The sequence below is a fragment of the Lotus japonicus genome, chromosome 3 (assembly GCF_012489685.1).
Source record: "Lotus japonicus ecotype B-129 chromosome 3, LjGifu_v1.2".
NCBI classification, from domain to species: domain Eukaryota; kingdom Viridiplantae; phylum Streptophyta; class Magnoliopsida; order Fabales; family Fabaceae; genus Lotus; species Lotus japonicus.
Genome location: NC_080043.1, coordinates 69,945,188 through 69,968,930, shown reverse-complemented (window position 1 = coordinate 69,968,930; position 23,743 = coordinate 69,945,188). Strand labels below are relative to the sequence as shown.

Sequence of the window (23,743 nt, the reverse complement as noted above, 5' to 3'; positions counted from 1 at the left end):
ACTGATAGAGGATTTGACATCTTGCTTTTCAAATTTTTAATATTTTTTCTTTTTTTTTTAAATATTTCATATTTACCCCGATTAACGAAAATGAACTCACCCTATCCCCCACCTCTTTTTCCCACATCAGGTGCATATGGAACTGTAACTTCATCAACCGTGACATCATCCCCCATAACCACAACCACACAATTTGTGGAGAGGAAAACAAGTTAGTGGAAGGGGACAATCGATGGGTGTGGATTGTAGCGGCAGGGTTAGACAGCCGATGGTGCGACGAGGTTGATCTTCCTCCTTCCATTTTGGTTGTGGTGGTGTAGAGAAGGTGGGGGTGGGGAGAATGAGGACTGTGGGGGAAGGGATGGGGGGAAAGAGTATGTGGTGGTCCATTTTCAATGTGTAATTCAACTGGAAAAAATAAAATAAAAATGTGACATGTCAAGTCCACGTGGACTTCTATCAAAATTTGATGGAAAATTTAACATTGAAAAGTGAAAACTAAAAATACGATTTGGACATAACATTGAAAACTAAAATCGGATAAGGATTATATAAAACGTTTTTCCACAGATTACGATTCCATTTTTATTTAACGAGCAAAGCAAAAAGACTATCATACCATTTGTTTAACAAAAATAACTACAAATTTGACTAACAGTGCTGCAACGATAATAATCACACCATATGATCCACGTAACCGAGTGAAAATGTTAAGCATGAAAATGAAGGATGATGACTCAACAAAGAATCACAATGAAAATTCACATCATGTCTTGAACTCTTTGTCCCCTCGACTTTGCAGACTTGTAATATAAATGTAAAAATAATTTGTTTTCCTTTTTTGAGAGGGACCATGGTAATATGGTGACTTTCCACGTTTCCTTTACGCTATTCTCTTCAAATCCAAGCAATACTGCCTTCAATAACCTATGCCTAAGCAGAAAAGAAGTAAGAAAAATCTATTCCTAAACAGTTTGAAAAGTGCTTTGAGGCTGTCCACAGCAAGAAAACCAGAAATGAGAAACCAAGCGGATTTCACATGAAAGCAGTTCGTCCACCCCTTCTGCTGTGCCTATCATATGCAGTATTGAATTTGTCCACCAGTTCATTCATTGCACTACAGGGAGACAAATAAGAGCATATATTAATAACACATGGATACAAGGTTACACTTTGAACGTGAATTGAGTTCATGTTCCTTCATCTTGCAAATAAATATTGACATATCTTAGGAGACACACAGGGATCATATCACTACAAGCCAGTCCTAACCCAGCTATCAACAAATCTCAACGTGTTTTATACCATAATTATAAACCATGAGAAAAAGATGATGAAGGCCACGAAAATAAGGATTGGTGTGAAGTGATGCATGAGTGGGCAAGCCAGTATGGATAAGATCAACATGGGGCTGTTTAGAAGGCCACAAGGGTTTTTATGTAGGAAAAAATTAAGTATTAAAGATTGTTAAGAACTGAAGACTCTACTCAAACAATCAAACTCCCTCTTCTACTAAGCACCTCTGACTGAAGAAGCTTTTGATTGTCATAGGGAATGGTGCAGGTAAAGGGCATGGGAAGCAGAGCAAAATGGAAGAATTTACTGCAATCTTGAAATATTTACCCTACTGGTTTGATTCCTTAAATAAACATACAACTTAATCCACCACATTGGTTGAGGTTTAGCTAAAAGAACACTTGGACTATTTTTTCTAGTTATAAAATAAAACCAGCCACAATACAAAACCTAAAAGAAAACAGATGAAAGCAACTATTATAAGAAAGTCATACCTCGAGCAGTTGGTCAGCATGGTAAGGTAACTAATCAATAAGGTGTCATTGTATCCCTACAAGGGAAAGAAGATGCCATCAGCTAAAGAAATTATTTGTAAGCATATATACTACCGAATCGTGATTTAAGCCAACAACCCAGCTTAAGTCTCATATTGGGGCAACATGAAATCTAAACACAAGCAACTTTATCGTTACATAGCAATAATATAAAATGTCCAGAGCAAAGAGTCCCTATCTAACTTCACTGGTGTCTAATTCCTTTCAACAAATTAGCTTGCAATTACCAAACAATTTGACAGTCAATACTCTTCCTTTCGCATGGAAGACTGATGCACGATTATATTTCAACAACCCATTGCATATGTATATTACCTGTCAAAAATAACATCCATTCCCAACTGCTGTGCCATATTTCATTATTATACCTTTCTTCTCAATAACTTTTATTTTTGCTAAAGGGATGCATTATTATGAAGTATTGACTCCTAACTTTTTGCTGTTATTGACTTGAGTGGTTAGTTTGAGATGCTTTTGAATTTTAGTTATGAATTAGCCATCAAATGTCTGGTAACATGTTATTTGAGTATTTTATGTGGTATGTGTGAGAAACTTGTTTCTAAGATCTGTAGTAAAACAACCATAATGCCCACTACCCTGCTACAATGGCTTCGAGATCAGCCGCTCTGCCCTGCTATTTGGGATTGATGACTGCAGTTTATTATTATTTGAACAATTTAGGCATGAACAGCATCGATGATCCAACTTGTAATTGTGTGTTAAGTGTATTACCACGTGAATGATGTGTAAAGGACATATGTCCTCAAACTACATTGTGTTGCTACTTGCTAGCCTAATTTACTTAAGAGAAATACATAGACCTGCACCTACAAAGGTTTCAATTTTCCCAAATATCTCTATAATTAAGAACCCATAAGCCAGTCATAGCTCATGATATTTGCACAGATAATTCCAAATAAACAAAGCACAGTAACCATATACACGAGGAACCAAGCTTAATGCAGTCCTTCCCCATGACTTGGAAAGGCAATATTCCACACACCCAAAAAAGCATTTAAAATGGGAGAGGGTGAGAGGGCTTGCCAACTGGTCAAAATTTCAGAATGGAACACACTCACCATTAAGAAATCATCTTGAAATTTCCCAGATTCAATAGCAGGCAATCTTCTAAGGAGACTTGAAACTTGTCTTAACAGTGAATTCTCACAAGGAACATCACCTGGTTTTAATCAAGAAGGTTCAGATGATATTAATTAGCAGGAAACGGAAATACTGTTCACAGAATCAATGAGCACCTATTAGTCTATCACTGTTTTCAAACTGTTATATATGAAATATAAATATAAGGCTTAATCGCATTTTGTTGTCCCTATAGTTTTGGAAATGCATAATTTTAGTCCCTATAGTTTTAATTACTCTAATTAAGTCCCTCTATTTTCAAAATTGAACAAAAGTGATCCTGATGTTAACTTGTCATGCAATCACTAAAGCTGACATAGATCACAATTTCTGTCGTGTCAGGTGACTAACACAAATGGTTTTAAACATGCCATCCACATCAAAATTGTGATCCGATCCAAATCAGTTCTTTCGGTTAATTATTAGATAGTAGGTTAATGTTAGGACAACATCCATTTAATTATGAAAGTAGGGTGACTTAATTGGAGCAATTGAAACTACACGGACCAAATTCACGCATTTGCAAAACTACAGGGACCAATAGTGCAATTAAGCTTCAAAATAAATACTGAAAAACTGCGCCTTACAGCTGAAACTGCATTCATCACTCGAGCCGAAGTGCTTTTTTATATTTTATTTTAAACGTGAAAAATTTCAGGATAACTTGTTAAGTTCAAAGAAAAGTTTTGGTACATTTCCCAATTAAAAAGAGTAGCTTAGAAAATTCATTTAGTGCTCGTTAATCCGTTTTAAGATACGGTATATCATACTTGAGGAACTATTTTGGTAGAACTGGTACAAATGAACAAAGATATAGAGTAGATATATGTAATAGAAAATTCTAAAAGTCCAGTAACTCTTCTAATTGTTAACCTATTACAATCTCAGTCTAATCTCAAACTTAATGAGCCAGTTATTACATGTCAAACATTTATTGGTAAGTCGCCTTGTTGCAATAAAAGAAAAATTACTATAAAATTTGAAACTTTGTCACACAAATAATTTGTTCTCACTTTTTTATTCGATAACTCTTTAAACACCGTATTAGTAAGGATTAGCAACTTAAAAGGCTTAAGGAGTTCACCGATCAAAAGAATAGACTGCGGATTTTCTACTGACAAATTATGAGTTTAATAACAAATCAATGGCAGTGTAAAAAGTTCTAAATAGATGTCCAATTAGGTTTCACCATTTTGCCACATCATAATTAAATTGAAAAAAAAGCAAGATGGTGAGAATGAGATATGATTGGGCATCTTTGTAAAACTCTTTACATTGTCAGTGGATACAAATTAATTTACAAATTATTACCCATCATTAAATGTTAGTTTTACAGAAAGGATACTCCATACCTTTTTGCATTGCAAGAAGATAGTGATGTAGCACCTTTATTCTGCTATGAAGCATTTTGATGGCACTGTGTATACCAGTAAGGTGAGCAGCCACTGCAAAATGAAAATATGGCCAAATAAGATACAACTGTAAAGCCAAACCTTACCTCACTAGATAGAGTCAGCTACAGCCTACATGCATTAATTAACACCGGTGAACTTTAACAAAATCCAAAATTCAATAAACTTAGGTCTTCCTCTACTCTTTTCAATTTGAATACCTTCCAATTTTAGCCACTTTGCCCATTGAAAATTCAATTGTTTCTGTTGAACCATGGCATATAAGATTCAGCCAACAGAATTTCATGTTGGCTGTTAACTTCCTAATACAACTCTATCCTATTATCTATACTTGTGACATGATATTTGAAGTTCAATAAATGAATACAACATAGGCATAACTAGATGATGAAAGCTACAGAAGCCAAAATTGTTTCCCATAATGATGAGAATAAGGCCAAAAGGGAAAGAAGAGTCAAGAAAAACACTCACATTGAGTGGCTGCTGAACCACCATCAGACGGCTTAAGATGAGCAACGTGATCAACTGAGATCCGTTCAGCTTCAACAGTCTTCATAAGAGCAAGAATGAGGGAGGGGAGCCATGTCAGTCAATTTATTGTTGGAATAGTGGTTAGAATATGAGAAAGGATAGCAGCAACCATAAAAACCTAACCTCAATAGTATAGCTTGAGCGAACAAAGATAAGTTGTGGAATCCCATCTATGACATGCAGTTCTGTAGTTGTAACAGCAAACACCAGGAATAGTAAGTAATTTCCTCAGTAAAATAAGCAGGCAAAAAGAAAGAAAAAAAACCAAATAAGTACACAAAAAGACAAAAAAGTGGTCTGCTTTTGAAACAGCAGAAAGCTGGAAAGATTAATGCATAGTAAATAGAAGTCAATATGGCAAATTAGTTTACAACAAATGTCCTGACACAGATCACCAATGACAATTCTATTATGTAGCAAGATGCTATAGTCAACAGCTAAAGGTCATGCAGGAATTTCAGAGGGGAAAACATTCCAGGAAGTATGAACTAAATTAGGATGTGGTGACACCCACATAGAAGAAAATATCTTATCCTAATGAGCTGTGGCTAATTTGATGTCTGTAAAAAGTTTGCACAATATATATGCAAAATATGCAGGCCTAAAGGATTACATTTGAAAATTTGACAGTAACAGCATAAATATTTATGCTGGGCAAAATATCAATTCTACGCCAAAATCGTTATACTAATTTAGTCAAACTCTCGGATTTTACAACCAGAAACTAGTTGGAGACCAAAATTTAGGATTAATTGGACTATAAACCAGAATGCAAGTAGTGCAAAACTTTTTCATACAGTGTAGAATGACAGAATAAGAAAGAGTATCCTTTCTTTTACACTGTTTTTCTCTTTTTCCATTATCTTCGTTGAGAATTTAACCTCCCATCTTTAGTGCCCCCATCTCTTTCTCCACTAAAATTTAATTATTAAAATATTAGAGAAAAATCCACCCTTAAACATGCAGCACTCTCAATTTAATAGAGCTCCCATGTTAAACCATGTGGTTTCTTAAAAAACTTTCACGTGACCTCTTCTTTAATACTAATCATCATTTTCTATTTAAAATTCTTTTGTTTATAATGTAATCGTCACTTTTCATGAGAATATAGAGCTGAGCTATTTCATGATCTAGTTATAGTATCAGTTTTGCAAATCTTATTGCTCAAAAAATTTGGATTTTGATTTGTTTCATTGAGTCAAATTCCAAAGTGTTATAATCATCCCCAAAAATCTACATGTTGAATTCAAATTAAATCCCTAAGTCAAACAAATTATCCCTTGATAGCTATCAATTTCTACTAATTCATTTTAACATCAAACACAAACCATATGTAAACATATTTATTGACCATAAATTAATCAAATAAAAAGAAATGTTGACCTCATGCATTGCACAAGCTAAAATATAAGTAAAATAATAGAAATACAGTAAAAGTAACTGAACCACTTTCTTTGCTAATGTTTCTTCAATTTTACAACAGTGGTTGAAAGAAAGATCGCACACTAAATAACACGATGATGGATATTACATACCACTTTCAAAAATACTGACAGGGAGATCCTTCTGAGAATGATTGATTGAAGGATTGAGAAGAACATAAACTGGACTTTCATTTATATCCATCAACTGTTACAACAAAGTATCACATGAAGTCAGAAACTGTGATAACTAAATTGTATTCTCTTTCTGAATAATCGCTGGTAGAGAATTTCAAAAGAACAAAAACACATAAATGAAAACAATTGTAAATTCCAATCTAAATCAGGAGAGTGTCATCAACCTGAAGAAAATAGAAACTGGGAAAAAACATAAAACAAAATAAGTTTCACCCCATACATGTCCTCTCAAGGCCAAGATATTCTCATCAAGGGATTCAGCCACAATTTTGAGAAGATTGTCATTGTATCCAAGTTGGGAATGGAAAACACTTATTCGCCAACTTAAGGGGGAGTTGTGTAACAATTTTTAATATGTACAGATCAGTGTGTTTAGGAAAGATCCCATGAATTAAGAGATCTTAAAGTAGAATCAAGAGATATTTTATGTCCCAAAATAGCATAGAACTGTTGTGTATATCTTGTAGAATTATTCAGTATTATCACAATGAAATCAATTTCATTCAGTCCTAATTATACACAGAAACGAAAAACCTAAAGTTACAATTATATAAATTAAGCTCTTCAAGAAATTTCAACGTAACACACAACACAGGATCCAAGAATACTAAAAACAGGTACCAAAAGTGGTAGCCTAGAAAATGAATAACCACATGGTCAACTATTTGCCCAGCCTTTATATATAAGCTATACAACTGACAATAACCAAATTTCTTGCCCTTGAATTATCTGTTGTCATATGTGTTGAGAAGTCCCACATTGACCAGAGATATCAGATATGGCTAAATAATTCCCTTATAAAGGGTAGAGCAATCCTTACCCCTGAGCTAGCTTTTGGGGTAAAGTTAGGCCACCCGAATTCTAATAATAAGCTCTTTATAAGTTAATTGAAATAAAGGAAATCATTCTGGGACTACTGAAGTCCTAAATCAAAATGGTCTGCTATGAGAAAGCATCAGCCCATGATTTAAACTTGTTATGAACTCTTCACATTAGATAACCATATTTCTTCAGCTTCCAACTAATTTTGTGATCTATGTTACAATGTCTACACAAAAGATAAATAAATAACATAAAGAAAGTATTCATGCAGCCAGCTTCCATATTAGAATGTAGAGCTCTAAATAACCCTACGTTTCGGAATCATTTCCCATCAATTAAAGCACCAATATTAGCCAAAGCACTTTTATACGAGGGTACTAGATATAGATCTGGAATGCCAATCTTCCAAAATAAGAAGGGGTGGACACATGATCATCGGAGAAACCAAAGCAGAAAAGCAACAAGCTAGTGTGTAGACCGAGAATGGTAGTCCCATAACCTACCAAACGAGGAAAAGTAGCAATTAAAAAAGAATGCTTGAGGGGCAAGGAGCTATGGGTGTTGCAGTGTAAGTAGAAAGAGCTGGCGGTGGAATTGAGTCCCTTCCATTTGTGCTGGGATGGGGTGGGGGTCTCACAAAAAGCCATATTATTGGTGACAACTACTGACACCCCCTTTCACCTGATTAAACTTTTAATGGCTTCATTCTTAGTCCATTCTTAATCTGGTTTTCAGCTCCAGCTGAATTCTACTATTTCCTCAAACTCCCTCTTCAACGCATATCTCCCAATAAAACATTAAACCAGCAACTATTGGTCTTCAATGTGGATTGAACTTGTACAATAAACATAAGCACTTCAAATGTCCCTCCAAAACCTCTTAATTCTACTCCACCATCCGCATCATTACTTAAATTTCCTCATGGACCTAAAACAACCCCACCCATCAGTCTGCAATACGATTATCCCACCAAAACCCTCACAGAAAAAATGCTGTTGAAAATACACATTCTTAACATGGAAACATATTCTAAAGAACTTCATAATTTTTAGATTCAGAAACTAGAGGAAAGTGGTCATACAGTAAGCAAAAAGTCCTCCTAAACTAGAAACGGAGAATAACGAAAACTAGTAATAATAAAAAGGAAGCATTGATGTTATTTCATGGGAAGGCGGGCTTTAATAAACTAGTGGAACCGCAGAAAGATCAAAGGGGAGATTACCATAAACCACAAAACAATATATAATGCAATACATCATCCAATGAATATGACTGCAACCTCCAAACAAAGACACAAATTTCAGTGCCAATGAAATTGTGGGTGTGCTTGAATCAACACACAGACAGAGCAATAACTCAAACTTACAGCTCTATGAATATTCATATCAGATTCCTCTGCATCACTCCCAGTTGAATACCATCCCAGTATGTAGAAATGTGGGAAAACCTTCTTATCTGAGAGGAAAAAAATCAAACATCCATCAAAATTAAAATCACCCCCCTCCAAAAAAAATCAAAAATTCATGAAAATCATCCCAAAAACAAGTATAATCAAATTCAAACATAGCATAGCATTGAGAAAGGAATACTGACAGAGCTCTTGCTTCTTCTCGAGGAAGGGACGATCAAGCGAATGGGTAGAAGGATCATAGAGAAGCTCAAAGCTGTTGAAGATCTCGACGGTGCGACCCTTCTGCACTCCGATGACGCAGCCATAGACCCTAGGGGGGACAGAAGAAACGACGCCGTCAGCGCCATTACTCGGGACGCTGTTGTGAGGAGCAAGGGTTGGGTTCATCTGAGATTTGACTCTGGTGTAGTGGTCGGAGATGTTGACGATTACCAGAGGGTGTAGCTTGAATGTCAATCCGCTGCTCGACGAGGAAGCCATCGCAGTGAGTGATTGTGGTGGTGGTGAATTTGGGGTTTAACGGTTGAATCGGAATTAGGGTTTTTTTGGGGTTTTCAGAATGTGGCCATGGAAGAAGAAGAAGAAGAAGAGTAGAGTAGCATAGTACACACGAGACTTGACACAAGAAAGAAGAAACCGTTCTTCTCCTTCTTGTTGGTATTATTGTGCCGTGTCACGCTAGTTTCTTCTCCTCTGTCCTTTCTTTTGCAGGGGAAAAGCAAATAATTCTTGAAAGTATATGCCCTAATACATACACTTTGAAAACAAATTCAAAAAAATAAGAGATATTCTTTAGAGATTTTAAGAAAATATAATTTGTGTTTGTGAGGCTTCCGGGATGAAAGTGAACCTAGACAAGTCCCGCATGTTTTGTTCTACAAATGTGGATCAACGACTTCAACAAGCTCTTTCGGATATTTCAGGTATCAAGAAGGCTAGTAACCTTGGGAAGTACTTGGGGATCCCACTGCTCAAGGGAAGGGTGACTAGAGATCAGTTTGCACCGGTTATAGAGAAGGTGAACTCGAGATTGGCTTCATGGAAAGGGAAACTGCTCAATAAAGCAGGCCGCTTGTGCTTAGCCAAATCAGTGTTATCTTCATTGCCTATGTATACAATGCAAGCTCTATGGCTTCCGGAAGCAGTGTGTAATCATGTGGATAAAATGGTCCGCAATTGCATCTGGTCTAAGGGAGAGAGTAACAAAAGTTGGAACCTTGTTTCTTGGGATGCGATCATGTTACCCATAGATAAGGGTGGTTTGGGCCTCAAGAGTGCAAGGCACAACAATGAAGCTTTGTTGGGAAAAATGGTGCATAGTCTCTTGACTGAGAAGGATGTGTTATGGGTAAGGGTAATGATGGAGAAGTATTTGAAGGGAGATTATGTTTTAACATCATACCATAGGCGCAGGGAATCATACATATGGCGAGGGATTGTGAGAGCCAAGGACGCGGTGGTGCACGGGTTTGGAGCTAGATTGGGTGCTGGCCAATCGTCTTTGTGGTACAGCAATTGGCTAGGAACGAGTCTGATAGCGGAGCGCATTCCATATGTTCACATAACAGACACTCAGTTGCGAGTGGCGGACTTGTGGCGGAATGGAAACTGGGACTTCACCAGACTATACACTCAATTGCCATACGAGATTAAGGAGGAGGTGAGAGCGGTTTGTGTGCCACAACAACCGCAAGGACCAGACCAAATCTTGTGGAAGGGGGAGAATAATGGATGCTACACCGTCTCTTCAGCGTATGGTATGCTAATAGAGAATGATCTTCCTTCTTTGCGGTTGTGGAAGTTGATCTGGAAATGCATAGCCCTTGAGAAGACTCGGTTCTTCCTCTGGTTAGCAGCTAGGGAGGCGTTGCCCACGAATCAGAGGAGACAAAGGTGTAACCTGGCGGCGGAGGCGATGTGTCCTCAATGTCAGGCAGCGGTGGAAGACGTGGAACATCTTCTTCGCCTTTGTCTTGTAGCCCAACAAGTCTAGAGTTATTTCAGGTCCATGTTGCCACGACTCCCAGGTTCTTTGTCCTTTCGAGAATGGCTTGTAGGTAATTTGCAGCACACATATGATGCGTTGAATTGTGCTATTATGTGGATGCTATGGCTTTGGAGAAATAACAAGTGCTTCGAACAGCACCCTTGGCCGCTGGAGGTGGTGATACGGAAGATTCATATTGCGGTGACAGAGTTTCAGAGATGGGGCAGATTGAATTATGCAGCAGGAACCGTGGGGGGAGGAAGCAAAACCATGGACGCGAACACGGTGGAGTTATGCACCGATGGAAGCATGCTGCCAGGCTTGGGAGTTATCGGAGGAGGGGGTGTTTTGCGCGACAAGGATGCACGCTGGCTAGTGGGTTTTGCAGAATTTTTGGGGTGATGGTGATGTGCTTACTGTTGAGTTGAGAGCTCTGTATGCAGGGTTGTGCCATGTTTGGGACCTTGGCTACCGTACCATTTTGTGCTTCTCGGATTGTACCGAACTAGTGGAGGTGGTGAAGGGCACTCAGAATGTGAGTTAGTATTGGCAGAGAGACTTAATTCAGCAGGTTAGAGAGCTGTTGCGTCGTGGGTGGCGTGTGTCAGTTAGTTATCTTTCTAGAGACCGCAACTGAGTTGCGGATGCGTTGTTGAAATATGCGACGAGGACTCATTGTAGGAGGCAAATTTGGAAACTTCCTCCTGCTAGTATTGTTCCCTTGTTGTGTCAAGATGTTCTAGCTTAGCTTGTTTCTTTTTCCGTTGTAACAAAAAAAAGCTGGGAGACATATGAGTTGGCTCGGGGAGGTCCAGGGATCGATCGATATCTATAATTTCAAAAAAAAAATTCTTTCTCATCTATTATGATAGGTTTTTCTCATCAGATAATCAAAATAGTTTTTTTTTGAATAACTTTTTTCAATAATGATTTTTTTTTGTTTCTCAAGGTGTCTCACAACTAACAATCATGAGACAATCCTCAAGACTTAGAGATTATATTAAGTGAGTAGATCTCTCTCAACAAATTTTCCTTAGACGCACGGTCCAAGAATGAAACCTTAGACTAGATGTTTTTAAATAATGATTTTTCAAAAATAGAAACAAGCAACTTAAAATTTTTAAAAAATTTTCCGAAGCACCAAAAAAAAATTTAAAAATAAATAAATAAGTGATTTTGCTTTAAAAAAGTTGGAACTAAATATCTCTAACTAACCTTTTTTTATGCTTAACGACAAAGAAACAACAAAACAAAGGAACAAATAGGGAGAACAGGAAAAAAAGAAAAAAGACTTAATTGCATATTTGCTCCCTCATCTTTTACCATTGTGCGAAGTCGCTTCCCCATGTTTAAAATGAGCGAATTTCCTCCCTCATGAGGTTGTTTCTAGAGAGTCGGCTAGCAACAAAGGCTCCAAGTCAGGAGGGGGATCCTGAACAAGGAGAAACTATAAATCTTGTCTAGCTCCCATCTTAGCTAAAAAATCAGCACAAGAGTTGCCTTCACGCAACGTATGCACGACACGCACCTTCCAGTGACGATGAAGCAGATCAACAATATTGTAGATTAGAACCGCTAGCACATGATAGTGAGAAGGAGAGTAATTCATAAGTTCAACAGCCAAGGAGGAGTCAGAATAGCAAACCACCTTTCGGAACCCACGACCCCACACTATCTCTAAGCCATGGAACAGAGCTATGAGCTCCTTACACAAAACAGATGTCTGAGCGCCATACCCAGCAAAACCTGTGATCCAAGCACCTCACGCATCACGCAGACAACCTCCAAAACCCGAGCGCGACGGAGAGCTTAAGGAACTACCATCACAGTTCACTGCAATCTCTGACGCAGTGGGAGCAACCCAAGACACCAACCGCGGCGGAGACACCTCGGAAGGCTGCTTCATCCGGACGTGTTGGAACAACACCTTGAGCCCCATGATCGAACGCACAAGAGCCTCATCCGGGACCACTGAATGATCAAAACACGCACGATAAAAACCTTTACATATTATTTGAAATTTTTTATTTTTTTAAAAAAATTAATTTAAAATTAAATAATATAATTTAAAATTATTTCTCAAATTATTATTTTTGGTGTGTGTATAAATTTTAATTAATATAAAAAAATGGGTTTATTTTTCGTACACAAGAAAATCCTTGTGTAAGGTTACACAAACCTAGTTTTACCTATCATAATAGGTCACTTTCCGGTAATTCCTTTTTTTATTTTTTTAGTTAATTAATTATTATTTAACCGATTAGTATTTTTAATCCACCAACCACCACCTTCTTGTCGATTGAAGATGAACTTGGAAAATCCCACAATCTACTTCTCCAACGCAATTACTTCATCACTGGAAAATCAATTCCAACTCCTACCTTCATCACTCGAAAATCAACTCCTTCCTTCAACCATGTATGTACCACCACCTTCTTGTTGCTAATTGCAAAACTAGAACATTACAGATTCGTTGGAAGCTGACACAGAAAGAAAAATCTTCCATACAAAACTATAATCCAATGAAAGAAACATCCACCAACGAAAAAAAGAAGTGAACTTTATACATGAACACCCAATCCTCTAATTCAAGAAGACGCTTTTCTCCAAACAAATTCAAGTTTTTCCATAAAACACGAGCAAGATTTTTTCCTCTTCATAACACACGTCTTTGAGGCATCAAAACAGGAAGTGTTGGTGATTTTAGAATCATCAATGTATTTTAGTAGTAATGTGATCTACTATAGGCTGATGCAATTACGCGTTAGGCTCGGAATCGAGTCAGGTTAGTGCGGAGTGCACGCTCGGTGAGCCAACGCATAATTGACCGCGAATATGAACCGGGGTCCAAGGGGCGGAGCCCTTGTGACCCTAGTTTGAAATTGTTTGAAAAATTGTGACTTATTTTCGAACAGTTGTGACCATTCGTGCAGCCTCTTATATAAGGTTACTTGCAGCCTAAGGAATTCTACACAGAAAAACCAGAAACAGAATATCTCTACTTTCTTTATCTGTTCTCTTGTGCCAAGAAACAGATTGATTGTCAAGTATTATCCCAACAAAGATTTCGTGAACCCAGGCAATTATAGGGTCGAAATAATTTGTTCGGAAAGTGGACGCTCACGATTCTTGACTTTATCCAGGATTATCAATACCAGATTTCTAACAAACGAACAAATTATTTACTGATAATCATGGCTGGAGAAGGCGCTGTCAAGGAGATGACTACTAAGTTCGGGAAATTGGACAAGTTTCAAGGACAAGACTTCAGGCGTTGGCAGAGGAAGATGCACTTCTTGTTGACAACATTGAAGGTGGTATACGTCCTGTCTACACCGATTCCTGAACTTCTGGAGGAAGAAACTGTTGAAAATATAAGAAGCATATCAAAGTGGGAGAATGACGACTACATATGCAGAGGACACATTCTTAACGGTATGTCTGATCCTTTATTCGATATTTATCAAAATGTGGAATCTGCAAAGGAATTGTGGGATTGTCTTGAAGCCAAGTACATGGTAGAGGACTCATCCAGTAAGAAGTTCTTGGTGACTGATTTCAACAATTACAAAATGGTTGAATCAAGGTCTGTCATGGAACAATACAATGAACTTCTACGAATTCTTGGACAATTCACACTGCACGGATTGAAGATGGATGAAACAATATCTGTCTCAAGTATCATAGACAAGTTGCCCCCTTCATGGAAGGATTTCAAACACAATTTGAAGCATGGAAAAGACGACCTGTCTTTGGTCCAACTTGGAAGTCACTTGCGCATAGAAGAATCTCTAAGAGCGCAGGAGAGTGACAAGGGAAAAGGAAAAGAAGTTGCTGGTCCCTCGGTTAATATGATCGAGGAGGGTAGTAAGAACAATAATAACAAAAACAAAGGAAAGAAGCGTGCTTTCAAGAACAACAAAGGAAGTTTCGGTTCTAACAAGAAACCGAAACTAGAATGCTGGAAGTGTGGTAAGACAGGCCACTTCAAGAGGGATTGCCGTTCTGGAAAGAAGCATGATAACGCGAATGCAAGTGGTTCGGGAAAGGGGTCTAAGGACCAATCCCAAGAACAAGGTCAGAAATCAATTCATAACTTGAATATTTTGATTAAACATTCAGTATCATTAATTTCTGAAGCATTTTATGTGCAGGATGATGCTATTGCGTGGTGGATTGATTCTGGCGCCACAACACATGTTTGCAAGGATCGTTTCTGGTTCAAGACTTTTGTTCCAGTGGAAGATGGATCTGTCCTCTACATGAGAGATCATCACTTTGATCCCGTTGAAGGCAAAGGAAGCGTGGTGTTAGAATTCAGTTCTGGAAAAACTATTACTTTGTTTAATGTTTTGTATGTTCCTAAACTACGTAAGAACTTAGTTTCTGGTCCTGTATTGAATAAGCTTGGATACAAGCAAGTGTATGAATCCGATAAATATGTTTTATCGAAGTCTGGTGTGTTTGTAGGATTTGGATATTATAATAATGGTATGTTCATGATGAATTTGAATGGAGTTCCTAATGATTCTGGTTCTGTATTTATGTCCAATTCGAATGTTATTAAATCTTCTTTATGGCATGCTCGTCTAGGACATGTACATTATAAAAGAATGCTTGAAATGTCTAAAGATGATTTAATTCCTGTTTTTGATGGAAATGTAGAAAAGTGTAAAACTTTCATGTTAACAAAGATCACTAGGCAACCTTTTAAAAGCATAACAAGGAAATCTGTCATACTTGAATTGATACATAGTGATTTATGTGATTTGCATGCTACTTCATCATTAGGACATAAAAAGTATCTTGTCACTTTCATAGATGATGCATCTAGATTTTGTTATGTTTATTTGTTGCATTCTAAAGATGAAGCCTTAGATAAATTTAGAGTTTATAAAACTGAAGTTGAATTGCAACAGAATGTGATGATTAAAACATTACGTACGGATAGAGGTGGTGAATATTATGATCCTGAATTCTTCCTATCCGTAGGAATCATTCATGAGACTACGGCACCTTATACACCTCAACAAAATGGTGTGGCTGAAAGGAAGAATAAAGTTCTTAAAGAAATGGTGAACGCCATGTTATCCTATTCTGGTTTGAGTGAAGGGTTTTGGGGAGAAGCCATGTTAACGGCTTGCTATTTGTTAAATAGGGTTCCTAATAAAAGGAACAAGACTACCCCATATGAACTTTGGTATAAGAAACGACCCAACTTAACATTTCTACGTGTTTGGGGTTGTAGGGCCGTGGTTAGACTCCCGGATCCTAAAAGGAAAACTTTGGGTGAAAAGGGTGTAGCTTGCATCTTCGTTGGATATGCTGAACATTCCAAAGCCTATAGGTTCTATGTTATAGAACCTAATGACTCGATTTCTATTAACACAATTATAGAATCAAGAGATGCCATATTTGATGAGAATTGTTTCTCTTCTATACCTAGACCAAAGGACCTTATATCTAAGTCGGATGAACCTATAAAGGATGATCATTCAACTGATGTACCAAGTAAGACACTCGAACCTCGGAAAAGCAAAAGAGCTAGAAAACCTAAATCTTATGGTTCTGATTTTCAATTATATTTAGTTGAGGGATCAAAGGATCAGATTGATAATCAATACTATTATTGCTATAGTATAGAGGAGGATCCAAGAACGTATGATGAAGCTGTGAAATCTCGAGATTCTGCTTTTTGGAAAGAAGCAATTGATGAAGAGATGAGTTCTATCATGGAAAATAATACTTGGGTATTATCTGATTTACCACCAGGTTGTAAACCATTGGGTTGCAAATGGATCTTCAAAAAGAAGATGAAAATCGATGGTACAATTGACAAGTTTAAAGCTAGATTGGTAATCCAAGGCTTTAGACATAAGGAAGGGATTGATTACTTCGATACCTATGCTCCAGTTGCTCGTATCACTACTATTAGATTGTTGATTGCTTTAGCGGCTATTCACAATCTAGTGATCCATCAAATGGATGTCAAAACAGCATTCCTGAATGGTGATTTGGAAGAAGAAGTGTATATGAAGCAACCTGAAGGATTTGTAATGCCTGGTAATGAGCATAAGGTGTGTAAGCTAGTTAAGTCGTTGTATGGGCTGAAACAAGCTCCGAAGCAATGGCATCAAAAATTTGATGAGGTTGTTTTGTCTAGTGGTTTTATTCTAAACCAAGATGACAAATGTGTATATAGCAAATTTGATACATCCGGTAAAGGAGTTATTATTTGTCTATATGTGGATGACATGTTGATCTTTGGCACGGACCAAAATCAAGTTGATAAAACAAAGAATTTCTTGTCATCAAAGTTCTCCATGAAGGATATGGGAGAAGCGGACGTTATTCTTGGTATTAAGATTAAACGAGAGAATAAGGGGATTGTAATTACGCAATCTCATTACATTGAGAAAATACTCAAGAAGTTTAATCATGAAAGTTGTTCTCCGGTTAGTACTCCCATGGATCCGAGGGAAAAACTTATGCCAAATACAGGTAAATCTGTAGATCAGCTCGAATATTCAAGAGCTATAGGCTCTTTGATGTATGCTATGATTAGTACTAGACCGGACATTGCTTTTGCGGTTGGAAAGTTGAGCAGATTTACTAGTAATCCTAGTAGACATCATTGGCATGCGATAACTAGGGTATTCAAGTACTTGAAGGGTACTATGAATTATGGATTGTCATATGTGGGATTTCCTTCGGTATTAGAGGGTTATTCGGATGCTAGTTGGATAAATAATGTTGAAGACTCATCCTCTACAAGTGGTTGGGTGTTCTTGCTTGGGGGAGGTGCCATCTCGTGGGCTTCCAAGAAGCAAACATGTATAACTAGTTCTACAATGGAATCAGAGTTTGTAGCATTAGCTGCTGCTGGTAAAGAAGCGGAATGGCTAAGAAACTTGGTATATGAGATTCCATTATGGCCTAAACCGATATCACCAATTTCTATCCGTTGTGATAGTGCTGCCACATTGGCCAAGGCTTATAGTCAAATGTACAATGGAAAGTCTAGACACTTGGGTGTTAGACATAGTATGATTAGGGAATTAATCTTGAATGGGGTGATATCCATTGAGTTTGTTCGGTCGCAACAAAACTTAGCTGACCACTTGACGAAGGGGTTAGCTAGAGACTTAGTGAAGAAGTCTGTAATTGGAATGGGATTAAAGTCCATTTAAATCTACTAGCTATGTTATACCCAATTCCCTTCTAATACAACGTTAGAAGCTGAATTCAATGTGGAGAGATCATAGTTAGAGATTGGAGCACTTGTGTTTATCTTCCCAAGGTATGTGCTCAGACCTGCAAGTGATGGCTAGGTTGAAGTATATCTTCTTAATGGTTCTTTTGGAAAATTGTAAATGCAGGTGCAAGATTAAAAGGATCACCTATGTAAGCATGAAGTTTTGCCGCTTCAAGAAGCTTGGACTTGGCTTCCTATATGCTTATTAATGGATAAGGACACATGGCTTGTAAAGTGTCAAGTATGAATAGTAGAGTGTTGTAGAAACATATGTGTACAATATCTTTAGATATTCAAATGGGTTGACGGGTTCAATCTTTAAAGACACCCCGATTCTCGAGTATTTGGAATGTGTATTTGTACTAAAGTGGAAATTCAATCGCAAGATATTTTCATTTATGCATTTGTTGGATCGTTATATCTGTGTGTTATAAATTTGTATATATTTTCTTATACAAATTGAGTAGATCAAGGATTACACTAAAATGGGGTCCCGCTGCCAGGTCAGCGGGCGGGGTGCGGGGCAGCGCCCCGTTCGAAATTTTTTCTGAACGTTTGTGACCCTAGTTTGAAATTGTTTGAAAAATTGTGACTTATTTTCGAACAGTTGTGACCATTCGTGCAGCCTCTTATATAAGGTTACTTGCAGCCTAAGGAATTCTACACAGAAAAACCAGAAACAGAATATCTCTACTTTCTTTATCTGTTCTCTTGTGCCAAGAAACAGATTGATTGTCAAGTATTATCCCAACAAAGATTTCGTGAACCCAGGCAATTATAGGGTCGAAATAATTTGTTCGGAAAGTGGACGCTCACGATTCTTGACTTTATCCAGGATTATCAATACCAGATTTCTAACAGGAAGCAGGGCAGTGAAATAATTTTCAAGCAGAGGCAGTCACACAGTTCCAACAACTCATCGAAGCAGCGGAGATGGAAACACAGTTACCGGCTTCTTCGACGGAGGAGGTGATGGCCTGGGTTAGTTTGGTCTCAGTGGGTTTAGATCTAGTGAGAAGGAAGAAGAATAAGGTGAGGTTGGGTTCAGAGGTTTAGATCTGGTGAGAGGAAAGAAGAATAGGGTGAGGTTGAATTCATTGGGTTCAGATCTAGTAGATGGAAAAAGAATAGGATGAGGTTGAGAAGGGAGTGGTGGTGATCGGGAGTAGAGGAGGAGGGATTAGGGAAAGGAAGGGGAGTAGATGAGTTTATGGGTGGTGTTGTTGGATGGAGGCTCTCGGTGCTGATGTTGGTGGGTTCTAAGGGAAGGAGGAATATGGGGAAGAGAAGGAAGGGGGTGGAGTTGGTGGTGGAGGAAGGGAGGGGCGGTGATTGTTCTGGGAGGGAGGAGAAGATCTAGGGGTGGCGGTGGACGGCGTGGAGGTTGACAGGAGGAAGGTGGTGGAGAGAAGGAGAGAGTAAGCACGTAAGTTTTTAAATTAAAAATATAGAGATTTAAAAGAAAAAAATTAAAAAAATAGATGACCTGAAAACTTACAACAACAGGTAAAAATGACACTTGTGCAACCTTACACAAGAACAGTAAATGAACCCAAAAAACATGAGCCTTGAAATAAAAATGTTCATAATTATGTGTTAAAAAAATGTGTATAATTGTAAAAAAAACGTCCCTAAAGATATTGCTTCACTATTTCAAAAAAGAAGAAGATATTTCTTCACTTTATATCAAGAAAAAGATATTGCATCACTTTGAGAAATTTAAAAAATGAAAATTTTAGTTTACTATCCAAATACTATTTGGCTAATATTTTACAGGTTATACATCGCTACTTTTTATAGGATATACATGATAATATATAATGACAATTAAATTTATATAATAGTAAATTCAAATTTATAATATGATTATAATAGTAAAATTTAATATTTTTTTTGCTATGTATTAATTTAAACTTCAAATTCGAAAATAAAAAAGTAAAAACGCATCGCACAGAGTTACAGGTTTTCATCCTGTATTTGTTATCTGAATAAATAATGATAAAAAATATTATTTATATTTATGCACATGAGCAAAAAATCTAATAAATGTTTTTTTATGATTGGGTATTGGTTGAGTCTGACAACATAAATCGAAGATAATAACATTAGTTTTAAAAAATTATAATAACTCTACAAAAAGCTTATGAGTAATATGAAAATATTGAAATAATTGACCTATACTTGTATAATGGTAAAGATAATAATTAAAACAAGCATAATACGGAAATTGCTTAATTCATATTAATAAATCGTAGAATTCATTCATAAATTGCTTATTTTAGGTTGATAATGGTTTCAACTTTTAAATTGTCCCTAACCTTCTACTTCGAGAGCAAATGAAGTCCAAACATGGAACTGGAAATAGAAGTTTGATCTCTTCAAAGCTTTTTCCGGAATAGAAATAAAACCAACTCATATACCCCAACAGCTACACTGCCACCAAAACTCATGATTTCCTTGTCGGAAAAGGGAAGGAAAGCTTTTTCAGGAATTGAAATAGACTCAACTCATACCCCAACCAACAGCTATGCTGCCACCAAAACTCATGATTCCTTTGTTGGGATCAGTTCAGCAGAATGAAGCTCCTCAGTGGCTGGATCCTGCTCAGATGTGTCGCTATCAGATGAATCGTCCACCGTGTTGAGAAATTGATCAGCAGTTTCCCCCTCCAACTCATTCTCACTAAATAAATCCTTTTGAACAGGCAAACTTCTTTGATGCTGGGATGAAAGAACATTTGCAATAGCTTCAATAGCAGCAGATGCCTGGTTGCTAGCAACGCCATCATCGACATCGATTCCATTAACATTAGGTTCCTTGGACAAGTCATCAAGCCGTGGGGGAGGAACAAAAAAGGGAATTTTACCCCTCTGCCAGTCATGAAGTACCATCTTTGCAGCAGTCATCAGGTCAGGCTCACCTCCCTGGAACATAAGTAAATGTCACACTAAAGTCTGCCATACAGCTCTTAACAAAGCAAAAAGCATCAAGAAAAACAAATTAAATGAATATACCCAAATGAAACAATTTGACAAACTACTGCCTTAAAAGTGGGGGGAAGGGGATACCAAATTACCAATTGAATTGCATTGCTTTCTCCTTCAAGAGGAGAAGCAAGCAGAGGATAACTGCTGCTTTAGCTCGTAAGTCAGTCAGGACAAAAGATAGGCATCTCATGAATAGAATATACACAAAGACAATCCTATAATGAAATGCTTTTAAAAATTAAAATACTAAGAATCTAGATGACTAGATCAGCTCAGAAAGAATACCTTCAAAAGTTTGCCAGTCGATTTGCAAAGCTGAAGTAGGAAGTCATTTTCATCAACCCTGATGACAAGAAAAACATATTCTGAAAACCCAAGTGTTGAAAATAAGCTATAATAACACATTGACAAGCAAATCAAGGGTATTAAATGAATGTCATAGTCACATGTAGAATGATCATGTCATCCCCACCTTACTTTTCATAATTCATCATTAGGTGCTAAAACTATGGGCAAAGGGGAATTTTTTTTAAAGATGCCTTCCTGTGTAGATGTTCATATTTTAAGATTCAGACCAGCTGAGCAAAAAGCTGCAGCCTGATGTAATAGAATCAGGCTGTCAATTTTAAACCACTTTAATTACTTTTAATACTCTTTATTTTTCATGTCGATTGGTTGGACGACATGGTAAGAAAATGATGTTCTCTATCAACTACAATAAAAGATTTTGTCAATGCCAAAGGTTGGAAGCTTAGATCATCATCAGCAAACACAAGAATACAAAAGGTCAACACGCTTCACAAACCTACTTGTCACCATGAAGCTAGGAGACAATCAGACAAAGAAACATACCACTCTTTTATTCTATATGCTCTTTGCAAGTGCTCCAACTTCACGCGTTTCAAAACCTCACCTATATGATCTGCTGCATCTTTCAAGTTTGTTACACGTACCTGAAAATAAATCAAGAACTTAGCCAGAATGTAATAATATAATATATCTATTCAACTAATATGCAAAATAAAATTCACAATGACTTCTGTTAGCATATGAAAGCAGGAGTAAATTATTCCATGAGCAAGTAAAACAAGCATGAGTCCTGGCAATTAGGAAATACAACATAAAATAATCCAATAAAAGCTATGATCATTAGGTTGATAGGTTAACTCACTAAAACTCAATACAGTACTATGTATCAGAAATAGATAGTCACCATTCTAGCAAATCAACATACGGGTGAATCAATATTGATCATAATCATACTTTGTGGGCATGAATGCCACAAATAATACCGCCGGTCTGTCTGTGCCTGGGTTAAATATCCCAAAAAGATAATAAACTAGCCCATATTCAGTTTTGCAAAACCAAAGAATACTTGGGACTGAGTTTTACAAATCACAATGAATAATATACCACTAGACAACAAGTCAACAACCCAACAAAATAGATGATATCGCTGGAGACTACCGGTTTGATTGGTTTACACCGTATCTCTAAATAGTGAAACGAAAAGCACTATCAACAAATTACAACAGCCAAAGCCTTTCCCCAGTAGGTGGAGTAATCTATATGAGTCCAATGTAGTCCTTATGTTCAGTAAAAATAACACTAAATGAAAAAAAGAGTCAGAACATTAAATTTGGGATCAAAGACGCTATGAAGAGCGCCAGTATCGCTCCCAGGTATCGCGTCTCGAGATGATTGAGGGGGCGGGCTGGCGGCAGCTATCAGATTGGCTAAAGCGCCAGGAGTGTGAATTGGGGGCGGGGGAATGTTGCTGGAAGACCTTCTCTCTTTTGAAGCTTTGGATAAAGCATCATTCAACGTTGTTTGCTTGGGGTCACTCTTGGAGGAACCGCCAGGTTTTTGGCATTTGGGGTCACGCTCATCAACCAAGGGTGACTTATTCTTCCTGTCGCCCCTCACATCTTTCTTCTCGTTCTTCCTTTGCCCCTTAGCAGCATCGACCTGACTGGCGATCAAGGCTTGCATGATGTCAGCATTAACGCCGCCTTTGGTCTTGCCCATTTCAGCTACAAAAAAAAAGCACAAGTTAGTAAAGGGCGATCAAGTAAAGCTCATTACAGGGCATACACAATGAATCCAGACTTACAAAAAAATTGTGGAAATTTCTCATCTTTGGCGGCCTGAAGAAGGTCGGAACAGGAAATTTGAGGGAGGGTAAGAATGTAAAAGGCGACCTGTTTCTCCTCCTTGGTCAGCGCCTCAAGCACGACGGTGATATCCCGCCGAGGGTTCACTGTCCAGTGTAGAGGAAACAAGGGGCGGTCCTTTTGGTCAAGTATGAGGTTTGGAATGTCGGGCGAATAAACGATCTTAAAAAACTTTTTTTGCCAATGTTTGAAGTTACTCTTCAAGGGTTTGAAAATGGCCATGTTAGGGCGGGCCGATAAAGGAACAAAAGACACGCAAGAAGGTTTGGCGATGCTAGTCTTATAGAAAAAGAAAAATAAAGGGTAAGTGGGGACAAAGTTTAGCTGCTCACACAACAACTCAAAGCAACGGATGAAGCCCCAGGCGTTCGGTAGAAGCTGGCAGGGGGCGACATTTAAGAAAGTAAGCACATCACAGATGAAGTTGGAAAAAGGAAGCTTCATGAAAAGCTCGGTAAAAATATATCCATGAAGATAGAACCAGGCGGGCTCTCCGTTGGCTCCAGAAGGTTTAAGGGTTACGACGTCACTGTCATCGCAAGGGGCGACGTTCAG

At 37.6% G+C, this 23,743-nt stretch overlaps 2 protein-coding genes across 2 annotated transcripts; both read right to left on the bottom strand.

The window, feature by feature from the left end:
* Positions 1–621: 621 nt before the first annotated feature.
* On the bottom strand, positions 622–9,518 carry LOC130745543 (COP9 signalosome complex subunit 6a-like). The gene is made up of 9 exons (XM_057597850.1): positions 8,968–9,518; positions 8,741–8,829; positions 6,469–6,562; positions 5,057–5,118; positions 4,874–4,952; positions 4,343–4,435; positions 2,930–3,030; positions 1,791–1,846; positions 622–1,117 (listed from the first exon to the last, which is right to left on the bottom strand). Exons 1-9 carry the CDS (start codon positions 9,263–9,265, stop codon positions 1,036–1,038), a joined length of 954 nt encoding a protein of 317 aa, XP_057453833.1. The 5' UTR covers positions 9,266–9,518; the 3' UTR covers positions 622–1,035.
* A 10,727-nt stretch (positions 9,519–20,245) lies between these two features.
* Positions 20,246–23,042, bottom strand: LOC130744616 (uncharacterized). Its single transcript, XM_057596787.1, has 5 exons — positions 22,647–23,042; positions 22,249–22,323; positions 21,867–21,967; positions 21,300–21,357; positions 20,246–20,951 (listed from the first exon to the last, which is right to left on the bottom strand). The coding sequence occupies exons 1-5, from the start codon at positions 23,040–23,042 to the stop codon at positions 20,571–20,573; spliced, it is 1,011 nt and encodes a 336-aa protein (XP_057452770.1). The 3' UTR covers positions 20,246–20,570.
* Positions 23,043–23,743: the final 701 nt, after the last annotated feature.

Bases quoted from the DNA above. Each gene is read 5' to 3' on its own strand.
- LOC130745543 (XM_057597850.1), bottom strand. From the start codon at position 9,265: ATGGCTTCCTCGTCGAGCAGCGGATTGACATTCAAGCTACACCCTCTG. The intron at 6,563-8,740 runs GTAAGTTTGAGT...TTGTTGTAACAG, and splicing joins ATATGAATATTCATAGAGCT to TTGATGGATATAAATGAAAG. The intron at 5,119-6,468 runs GTATGTAATATC...TTACAACTACAG, and splicing joins TGTCAGTATTTTTGAAAGTG to AACTGCATGTCATAGATGGG.
- LOC130744616 (XM_057596787.1), bottom strand. From the start codon at position 23,042: ATGGGCAAGACCAAAGGCGGCGTTAATGCTGACATCATGCAAGCCTTG. The intron at 21,968-22,248 runs GTATGTTGATTT...ATTTATTTTCAG, and splicing joins TGATCAATATTGATTCACCC to GTACGTGTAACAAACTTGAA. The intron at 20,952-21,299 runs GTATTCTTTCTG...CTTATGTTCCAG, and splicing joins CGACTGGCAAACTTTTGAAG to GGAGGTGAGCCTGACCTGAT.